Source organism: Periplaneta americana, chromosome 7 (assembly GCF_040183065.1).
Source record: "Periplaneta americana isolate PAMFEO1 chromosome 7, P.americana_PAMFEO1_priV1, whole genome shotgun sequence".
Taxonomy (NCBI): Eukaryota; Metazoa; Arthropoda; class Insecta; order Blattodea; family Blattidae; genus Periplaneta; species Periplaneta americana.
In genome coordinates, this window is record NC_091123.1 from 172,744,773 (window position 1) to 172,756,750 (window position 11,978).

Consider the following 11,978-nt stretch of genomic DNA (forward strand, 5'->3'; position numbering starts at 1 on the left):
TAAAAATACTTGAAATTTCACTTGCATACATATGTCTTAATATTTTGTGTCTCACTGCACCCACTCCTCCCCTACTTCATAACGTCGAACCAGATTTACAGATTTGCCTAGCCACCAGTAATTTAAGGGGCGAATGAACAGCCTATGTTGACACTACTAAACTTAAGTTCAGGTGCAATTTTCTCAAGAATTATAAGAGCTGGTTGAGTGATGTTTTGCCATAGGAGAGCTCAATTATAATAATGATTAATGAATAATTTACAACTTCATATTTATATTTACATATATTTGTATTTATAATTTATAATTTTTCTACTTCTACTATAATCATATTTATTAGGCCTATACTATTTTAAATGCACGTCCATTTTCAACACTGACTTGCTTGTACTGTGCTGAGTCTTACTATAGTCGAGACGCTGTTATTCCCGGCGTGACTCCTCCTCTTTGCTTACGTCTTGGGAAGTGAAGGCTCCATAAAGTCTAGGTAGGTAGTATCGTTCGGCCATTTTTGTTCTTTCGTTGCCGAGCTACCATACGAGGGATCTATTTGCCATGTTAAACATTATCATGTACCTCCTATGATAATAAATCAAACGCACTGTAATTCAGCAAATAATTGTCCTCGTGTGCTTTCTGCGAACGCCAACGAAAGAGCCAAAATGGCGGGCGATTATATTAAGTATTTATCGAGCCTTAGGAAATGTATGACGTCTTCATCAGCGAATTACAAGACGCACACATTTAAATGTAGCCGATCAGGAACGTGATTGGCTGCCGGAAATTAGAGCGACGGGACTATACGCCCAGAAATGTTACGCGGGAATAAACGACCAATAATGTATCAGAAACGACTACGTGTATTTGTTGTTATGAGAGACCATTCTAAGAGCCTGCCAAGTTTAGTAAAGTAAAGCATTTCAAATGAATTCTTCTCTAAATATGGTGGAATTTTTTTGTTTCAGGGAGACTCTGGAGGCCCACTAATGTGGCCGAAGGGTGAGACTTTTTACCTGATTGGTGTCGTGTCGTATGGATTCAAGTGCGCTGAACCTGGTTATCCGGGAGTGTATACTAAAGTTCCTGTGTTCCTGGACTGGATAACTACACATCTCATCTAACAATGAACATTTTATATTATAAGTTTAGACCACTTTTTTATGAATTGCATTGTATTGACAGTCACGGCTCTCTCAGCATCTCCTTCATTATCATTCATTCATCACCATGTTCCCATGTTCCTGAAATGCAGACGTCTCCAAAAGCGTACTCGCGAGTAAGCCCCTGAACGGAACCGAAGCCAGTACGTAATGAGCGCGCTCCGCCTCACCCATCCCCACCTGTACTGTACTCAATATTTATGCGCAAACGAAGAGCAGTGGCGGATTGCTATTATCATTGTGTCGGTCGAAGTGTTCCACCGTTTCACAATGTCTTTTAACCACAGACATAGTACATTCAAGGATGAATGGGAAGAGAAATTTTTTGTGTTAGTGAGGAGAATGTGAAATGCTTAATTTGTTCGAAACTTTTTAACGGTGTGTTAAAATTCATCATGCGAAGACACTACTAGATTCTTCACAAAGAATATCATACAATACAGGCATGTTGGACGTGTGAAAATAATTTATTTTGTGGCTATCTGTATAACTGTTGGTTATATATAATAATCAGTGTATTACAATACGTTTACACTCAGTTCCGCATGACAAACATAATTTTTCGTTTAATTTTAGGTGAAAAGCGTAGGCCTACAAATATTTTGATAAACATAAAACAAGAAAATACAAACACAAATCACACACATGTCCTCAGTCTTCTTGCTAGCTATGTTCTAGCTTGGAATATTGGAAAATCAATTAAGCCCTTTACATCATTTGTAAGATCGTGCATACAGGATGTTACAAGACGTGTCCAGAACAAAGTCAAAGTTTAAGAAAATTAAATTGTTTTCAATTACAGTTCAGAGAAAGAATTTCAAGATTGTAAATATAATCGAATCTGAAGTCGAAACCACAATTAACCAGTTTGTAGCTTACTTACTTGCATTGGACGAAAGCACAGATAGAAATGACAAAGCTCACCTAGCCATTTTCATCCGAAGAGTTAATGAACATTTTACTGTGTCTGAATGTCTTCTAGATGTAATTACGAAATACAACTGGAGAAGATCTTTTCCAGGCACTGAAAGGCACCATAGAACAGAAGAGGCTGACTTTGCAATGGCTTGTGTCAATAGCAACAGACGGGGCTCCAGCTTCATATATGTCAAAATAATATACAAACGTATGATATTTCTTATTCTATTGATGATATTAGTTGTAAACATAAGCAGACCGTTGCCAAGATCCCCCACTGATCGCTTCCATCTGATGAGGTACGAGTCTCTTCCCCTTCTCTAGCCTTACAGCACACTGTGTTCGGCGGGCAGCATCGAGAGCACGAATGACGATACGCTTTTTGGAGACCTCTGCTGAAATATATAGGATCATTTATTAAGTGTATTAATTTTACTTACTGAGTCTTAGAATATGTTAATAACGTGAATATTTTGAAAAGCTGCTCCTTTTGGAATTTAACAAAATATTATTACGCAGCAAATTTATTTGCGAGATAGAAAAATATTAATCATTCTCAAGGATTAATTACTGTATCTTTGGAATATGGTTGCAAATAACATCATGTCCCACTTAAAAGACCAATAAAAGAAATGGCTGTAATTTAAAATATATTTGCCAAAGATACGAGTAAATAAATGTTCCTACGTTTTGTAGTGCAGATCCTGCAATTTATGTAACAATGGTTGTCAAGGAAATTGAGAACTCGATAAACAATAACAAACTGTAAAATAAAAATTCATAGCTGTAATGAAAAACATATTTAATTAAAACAACATTTACTATACATTAAGAGTTGCAATTTTAATCTCCGGCACGACAGATGTCAAGTCTGTTGTTAACCTTTATCCAGGTATGTCCCAGCATATCAATAATGATATCCTCTTGAATCGCAATGCGAATTCTGCGCTTTAAATCATAGTGGTAACCACTGGTGTTATACACTTGATCCTTTACGAATCCTCATAATAAAAAGTACAAGGGTGTTAGATCTGGTGACCTTGGCGGCCAAGCTATGGTCTCGGATCCACTACCAATCCATTGTCTCGAAAAGTTGTCTTTAAGAAAACCGCTCAAACTTCCACATGGCTCTAGCTTCACAGAATTAAAAGCTTGTTATAATTTATTCATTTCTCGATCTCCATGACAACCATTTTTACATAAATTTCAATATTTACACTACCAAACCTAGGTACATTTATTTCTCTTTGGCGTAGATATTTTCAGTTATAGCGATTTCTTTTATTGGTGTTTTAAGCGGGACACGGTGTATTTTGTTTTCACACAACCACCTTCATTATTACAGACTTCGGGTGTAGAGAGAGAAAGTAGAATATTCTCACGAATCGATAAAATGCAGGCATGTGTTCTTTATTCTAGTCTATATTAAAGATTTTTTATTGTTAAGTAAAGAAATTTACAAAAGAAACTGCTAAAATAAATAAGAATCTGTCGACATGCATAATCATGCTTTATATAAAAATAGCTAAATAAATTATCTAGAATTTGGTTGAAATGCTTATAAGCCTACATACTCGATTCAAAAAGTTTTCGGAATATATTTCTTTTTTGCCGAAATGAATAATGTTATGTGATATATTTCTGTTTCTGGTGTTGGCATGCTTCATGATGTCACTTCCGTAGAAGTTTCATGATCAAAGTTGTTATTGTTGTTGTATGGCAACTGGCTGTTGTATGTGTGATATTCGTTCGTTGCATTGCGGGATACAGACCAACGGTAAAATATCAAATTTGGTGTTTTTTGCACAAATCTTCTTCAGAGACATTAAGAATGCTTGAAGAAGCTTATGGTGAAGTAGCAATTAAGAAAACCAGGTTTAATGTTTTTCTGAATGCCGACCGGAGCGCTGGTCGTCTTTGATACTCATAGGATCTTTATTCTGAAATGCAACGAACGAATATCGCACAAACAACAGCCGGTTGCCACACAACAATGACAATGATCATGAAACTTCTACGTAAGTGACGTTAAGAATGATGCCAACACCAGAAACAGAAATATACCACATAACATTATTCACTTCGGTGAAAAATTATATATTCCGGAAACCTTTTGGACCGAGTAGTATTTCAAAGAAATTACACGTATAAAAATGGTAGATGATCTATATATTATCCTGATCATCATCACTGTCATCACCTTCATTGTTATGATTATTACTAATTTATACTCAGTTATAATAGCATATTATGAGTATCCTTGTGATGTTTTTAAGTATGGACTTGAGTTGTTAACAGTTCAGTGGCTCTACAAAACTCGATGAAATAAACTCAAAGACTTTTTGTGACTGTTAATAGAATGTTAAGCAGTGTTGTCTGAAAGGTTGTGAAACTCATTTTTGTGTTAGCAGTGCTTTTCTTCTGGAGAAAAAGGTGGTAGAACTCTGTGAAGAATATCGTATTTTATAGCGAACGGGCAGATGATTAGATTACTGTCCAGTTCACGGGAATTTTGTCGTTTTTAAACTCCTTTTTGTCCAACTTTAAGATTACCTAGGCCTAAGTGTAGTTCAAGGAAAAATTATGTTAAAACATGATTATTAAGACATTTCTTGGTTCCATGATAAAAAAAGCAAAAAGGTACGTTCTACCAGAAAAAAAGCACTGTGTGTTAGTAACTTCTTTTCGAGAATCTAGGATTCAGTTAATTTTTTTACTCGAACACACCAGCAGGGGCGTGGTAGCCCTTTGGCTGTGAATTCGAATTAGGCTGTGTTTCATTTGTTAACTTGTCCGAGCTTCAATTCTCCGGTATCCTTTTTGCATTCAGTAGGGCTACGTCCAGTATTTATCCACTAAGTGGAACTCTGAACCAATTCTCTAATAATTTCGGTGTAACTTATGTGTATGTTAAAAACAAAAATAAACAGTATGTGTATATTTTAATATTATATTTGTACGAGTATGTTTATTAAAAGAAGTCATATTATACAAGAACAAGGTATTTTATTTTCACTTTCACATTAATATTTTTGTATTCGCGGACCAAACTGAACTATGTTTGCACCGCGTCATAATACACAAACGTACATCTGAATACGTTATTAATGAAGCTGATAGATAACTTACAAACATGGCAGCTCAGCTGGAAGTACATTGGCTTACAACGAACGGAGACCTGCATTCAAATCTCGGCTCTGCTAATGAATTTGTATTAATTACGGTGAACAAAGTCAAGGTTTGAGATTTTTCTTTGTGTTCTCCCATTTTCCTCGCCATCCCTCCAACACTAGCCATAATCCCCCCTTTCATTATCATCTCCGTCTCGAAAAATAAGGGTATCTCCTGTCTTTGCGTGACGTCGAATCGGCAGCCCGCCACGGTAGATATTTCCCTGATCCTTTTTGCTTATGAAATTACATTACATACCATTGCGTCGAAATGGAAAGAAATAAAACAAGTCACGGACAAGAGTATTACTTGAGTTTGATGAGGCGGCGAAAGTATAGTTTTGATTAATATGAAAGTATTAAGTGCATTGAGATATATTGAAGTTATACCAACAATGATGCGACACTTTCCTAGTATACTGAAAACAAGATCGAAGATTCAGTAACAAATTTAAGTGAAGAACGGCGTGGATTTAGAAGTGGAAAACGATGTTCGAATAATATACAGGGACATCATTTTATTTTTACTAAAATTTCTAATATTAACCTGGCTATACCTTTGGATTAACAGTTGAGAACCAGAAACACCGTTTCCTACCCCCTTTCACGACTGTATTTCGATGATACTGGCGTAAAATACAAACAAATCACTTTATTAGGTACAGGAGGGAAGAAAAGTAATTCATCCATTTACGTAAACTAGGAAATATCGCGATTTTGAGTTTGATAATTTTCATTAGGTTTTTGTTTAATCAAAATACAGTACAGTATTAACAAGAAGTGTTTTCCCTCACGAACTGAGTTATCCATGCGGACGTATTCATTATGCAGTGCCTATTATACTGTCTATAGAACATTAGCGTACAATATAGAGAATGAAGTTAAATTGAAAAATAATCATAATATGGATATTTAAACACGTTTTTGAAAATGGTGGCCGTTTCATTTCGATACAGGCTTCAGTTCTAATGTGCATATTATCGCACTATAGACTATTGTACCTAATTCCAATTACCAGTTTCGTCCTTCGTACTAGTAACTCATATTGAAATAATTCTGTACCTAGTCTATAAAAGAGTACCTTACGTACTGTAAATTCAATTTTTACTTCTGCCCGATCCGAAAAGATAAAATTACTCAGACATGCTATCTACTGTCCGTCCAAATGGTTTTGTCGCAGGGTCGTAGAAAGGGGGGAAATCACGTGACAGCTAATTATTAACGAGACTCTTTTATTTAAGTTATTTTAAACAGTTGTACAATATTACGTAGACGTCCAATTCCTAACAGAAATTTAATGTTTTCAGAAAAGAGCTAAGACATCCCAGCCACTAGCCTTTACAGAGTGCGGGCAGAAACAGGTGGGGAAACTGGGATGCGACGTAGGCAAACGAACGACAGTACCTGTGCGAAAATATGATTCAATATTGAAAACTCTTTTGTAACTGGAAAACGCGAACATATTTCTGGAACGTACTATACTCACTAACTCAGTACTGTTTATTATATGCGGCCTTGGTTCTGTGTGGAAGACAGTTGAACTCCATTAGTAGAAGGGGTGAGAGTGAAGTACATTCAAAAACTCAGGTACAATAAAAATTGAAGTAAAAATAAAATGATGTCCCTGTACATTGTGTACTTGGGACTTGGGCTGGAAATGATGTAAATATTATCACGTTTCATCATCCATCACACTTATATCCAAACACATGTTAGTTATTTCAATAAAATAACGATTTTTTTCAGAATATCCTAAAACCTCGTTTATTTATTTTCGTTTTACAGTTCCTCCGAGACCGATCTTGAGACGCATAGCGAACAATTGAATGCACAGTTTCCGCATTGACATGAAATTTTAATGCCATATCTCGAATTCTCCTATCTACCCGAATCATCTTACCAACTTTCTTTTCAAGCATTGATGTTGAAATTTGTACTAATCTTCTTGAGCGTTCTATATCCAAAACACTCGCTTTATCATCTTTAAACATATAAATCCACATATTAGGTATATTACTGATGTCACATTGTTTGCACTTTTTAAGATATATTTATACAGGTTTTATACTTTATACTACATGAATCATTATGACTGGCCACAGTTGAAGCAGTGGATAAATACTACAAGTGGACACATTTCTTTTACAACTAGTTTAGGATGTTTTACATATACTATATTTCATCGTAGTAGATAATGTGTAAATTTTTTTTTGGAGAGGAATTCCCTAGGTGTCTAGAGTCTGGAAAATTTGTATGAATGTGAGTGTGATTGTGAGTGTGCCGGGTTAATATTAATTAACCAATCATCAAAAATATAAAAAAATACATCAGGACTGTCGCTGGGCAGAAACCTGAACACACGTTTCTGCGTCACATTGTTGACAAGTAACTCCATCTGTTAGCACAACCATAAAGCATCTAATAGATGCTATAGAGTTACCAACAACGAAAAAAAAAAAAGATAATGTGTAACAATGTTCAAGATCGCCAACATAATTATGTCCACAAAATATAGTACAGGGCCAAACATATTATATTGTCACAGTCATTTGTTTTTTCACTTATTGAATACCCTAAATGCATAACTAATATAATGCCATTTGGACATTGACTGCACTTCATTATAATAATAATAATAATAATAATAATAATAATAATAATAATAATAATAATAATAATAAATTTAGCTTCCCTTATGAAAAGGTTGCCAGATTTGACAAAGCGTATTACATATAATTTGGAAACACACCTAAAAGGTAAAATGATATACATTTGAAACGGTTAGGGAATCGAATATGCAAAATGTCCGAAACATTTTCACCTAAGTAGCGTTTGTGCTCATTTACAGTTACAGATAGGTTAGAATGATTTGAATGCCATATACCGCGAGAAAAATAATAGTACGGATGATTGGCATTGATATCTAAACCAATCAACAGCCGTCGGCTAAGATAACTTAAAATTTTAATTATCACTCCCATACAAATGATTTCTCGATATCTGAACCGATCCTTTGAGGGCACTAATGGCTATTTCCTTCACAATGCTGTGTGTTAGGCCCAGGTTTTTACATTTGTTGGCAAAGAAGGAGGGTATGGTACCTCGTGCTCCCTCCATACTGCATACCTGCGACTTAAACGAAATGTTTTAACGTTAGAATTAAAATGATTTATTCGTGCTTTCGATTTGTGTAATTATACATCAGCTAAGTCTGTTCCCATAATTTATTGCTTTGAGATAACATAAATTATATAGAATATTATTATAATTTTACAAATGTATCCTATAACTGACCGATTTAAATAATACCACAAATTCTTTTAAAAATAAAGAATATTATTTCCTTAATATTTCTAAATATTTTCTTGTTCATACATGGCATACTTTTAATAAAAGCTATTTATCTGTGTAAACGTATTCTGGCGCAGTATATTTATTTTTTACTTTAGTGAGTTATTTTAGGACGCTTTATTAGCAGCTTGGGTTATTTAGCGTCCGAATGAGATGAAAGTGATAATGCCGGTGAAATGAGTCCGGGGTCCAACACCGAAAGTTACCCAGCATTTGCTCATATTGGGTTGAGAGAAAACCCTGGAAAAAAACCTCAACTATGTAACTTTATTTGTGCGAGATCGTGCGTATTTTCTTTGTTTCCGCACAAAACCAATCCGCGGAAAGTCTAAGGGTGCTATTCATAGACATTTCGCTAGCCCAGGCTACGAGCGTGCTAAACAGGATTCATATCATATCATATCGCTAACATTGGTTTATGAATACGAAAAACGTTAGTTCGCTGATCATCCACCGGAAGCCCGCGCTAAGAATGTCTATGAATAGGGCCCTACAATTCCACATTCAGTATTCCCAACCTAACACACATAACAATTTCCCTCTGCTTACCGCTTAAGGGACATATTGATTTTACTGCTTTAGGCTTTTAACATATTATTTTTAGAGACGTTCAATACAGTAATAATTATAAATTGGAAACTGACCACTGCAATTTCACCTAAATTGCACTGTTAATTATTGTTTTTAAATATTTGCAAAAATTAAGTAAACTCTACAACTCCACTAAAGTTACTGCATTCGTGATGCAAGTAACATTAAGGAAACCGTGAAAAAAATCAACAAGATTCCAGACTCATCATAGACTGGGGAAAAAAAGGACAGACGTATATCAAGGCCTGCTGGAGTATAGTAAACATAGAAAACATTTTAAAGCAACAATGTTGAAGATAGATATTTTTGTTTTGCAAATTTGCCGTCATTGAACAGAAACCAAGATGGAGATTTCATTGCAACTAATTAGAAATTCCTCTTTCAGGTATGTAATAAACGATCTTCGCACAAAATAATGTACGATACACGAGCGGTATGTTTTCTTTCAATTCTCGGAAATTAAAAAAGCTCAACTACGTTTCGCTTTTTCAAACTTTTCCTCGAACATGAAAACTTCAACATACCGCTCTTGTAACGCATATTACTATTATTCTTTAGCGCGTCTACACGTTCAACACGAAGAGACTGCGAAGTTCACGGTGCACGTAACTTTCCTGTCGTGGTTGATTTGTTGTATCCGATGTTTACGATTATTTCACAGCGTGATTTATAGCTGCAGCCCTATTCACCGTCAATTCGCATTTCGTGACTTCCATTCTGTCCTGTTATATTTTTTAACTGGAAGAAGTTAAAATCACATCACACAGACGAGGTATTTATGCACTTCTTTATTTCTAAAACGATTTCTTGTTGAGTTGCACTACATTTATCATTAATTTAAATTTTAAATATTCCACTTGTATAGAACTGTTCAATATTTGTTTCCCTAAATCAATAATATACAAATGTCACTGTCTGTTGCACCATTATTCACATTTACTGCACTTGGTAACACCTCTCGCCATATACTTACATTCTTTCTAATCCCTCAAGGCCGCACTACATGTACACAGTTCCCCAGCAGTTCTTGAATCCTGTGGCAGAAGTATCGCTTATACCAGCTACTCAAAATTCTTCCCTCTCCATCGTCTTTCACAACCTGTTCACAACACCCGATTCTCCCACTCAAATCGCTCAAAATCTTTACCGGATCTCTTTTAATTGTTGGACTAACAATAACGGATCTAACTACCAAACTTTGTGTGACCAAACTGGATATCGTGATTACATCGTGTGATCAAAGACATCCATTCTGGTAAGGAGAGTTTCCTGTACATTGCTCTACGTTAAATACTTTAGAACAGTTGGGAGGGAAAAAGATCTTTGGGGAGGCCGAGACGTAGATGAGAAGATAATACTAAAATGGATTTATTTATTTATTTATTTATTTATTTACTTATTTATTTATAATTTATTTACTTATTTCTTTATTTAATTATTTACTTATTTCTTTATTTATTTATTTACTTATTTATTTATTCACTTATTTTTTATTTACTTATTTATTTATTTACTCATTTATTTATTTACTTATTTATTTATTTATTTACTTATTTATTTATTTATTTACTTATTTACCTATTTATTTATTTATTTGGTTATTTACTTATTTATTTATTTACTTATTTACTTCTTTATTTCTTTATTTATTTACTTATTTATATATATATATATATATATATATTTATTTACTTATTTATTTATTTATTTACTTGTTTATTTATTTATTTACTTACTTATTTACTTATTTATTTACTTATTTATTTAATTATTTATTTATTTATTTATTTACTTATTTATTTATTTATTTATTTATTTATTTATTTATTTATTTATTTATTTATTTATTTATTTATTTATTTATTTATTTATTTACTTATTTACTTCTTTATTTATTTATTCATTTATTTATTTATTTACTTAATAAATATAGAGTGTTAGTGGGACGACGGAGGGAAAAAGACCTTTGGGGAGGCCGAGACGTAGATGGGAAGATAATATTAAAATGGATTTGAGGGAGGTGGTATATGATGGTAGAAACTGGATTAATCTTGCTCAGGATAGGGACCAATGGTGGGCTTAAGTGAGGGCGGCAATGAACCTCCGGGTTCCTTAAAAGCCAGTAAGTAAGTAAGTAAGTATCTGTCTGTCTGTCTATCTATCTATCTATCTATCTATCTATCTATCTATCTATCTATCTATCTATCTATGTATCTATCTATCTATCTATCTATCTATCTATCTATCTATCTATTTATTTATTTATTTATTTATTTATTTATTTATCATCTACAGCCACTTTAAGTCTCAAAAGATATTTATTCACATCTTCAAATTCTTTATGTTCTTGAATGACACTGACGTTTATTATTTGTTAAAAATTTGAAAGTTACGTGAAAATAAAGAAGGAGAAATAAACTGCCATGAGATGAAAGGAGTACATGAAATTAAAATTTTATATCATAGGCATAATATGGTTTTTCTCTTATTTATTAAAACGCTCGTGGAGTAGAACATTTGAAACAAGCTTCTCAATTCAGAAGATATTTCCGTTACTCTCTCGTTTGCTGGAACTTATTATCTCCAACGTTTCGAAACTAAACAAGATTCCATCTTCAGGGTAATACAGCGGGACCTGAAGGAACGTGCCCATACGTAGTTTCGAAACGGAGATGTTAAATTCCAGTATACTATGGAATACCCAACTCTTCTTGTGAAAACAATCACAGAGATGGCCTAAAACCTCAAGCATCTCTATGGTAACGCAACAGTTAACGGCTTTAATTAA

General features: G+C 34.0%; 1 protein-coding gene across 1 annotated transcript in view; it reads left to right on the forward strand.

The window, feature by feature from the left end:
• LOC138703732 (venom protease-like) overlaps positions 1-5,031 on the forward strand; it is an 80,420-nt gene extending 75,389 nt beyond the window's left edge. The window contains exon 8 of the mRNA XM_069831858.1: positions 966-5,031. Coding sequence (XP_069687959.1) covers positions 966-1,121 — 156 coding nt within the window. The 3' untranslated portion in view covers positions 1,122-5,031. The remainder of the gene's footprint in view (positions 1-965) is intronic.
• Positions 5,032-11,978: the final 6,947 nt, after the last annotated feature.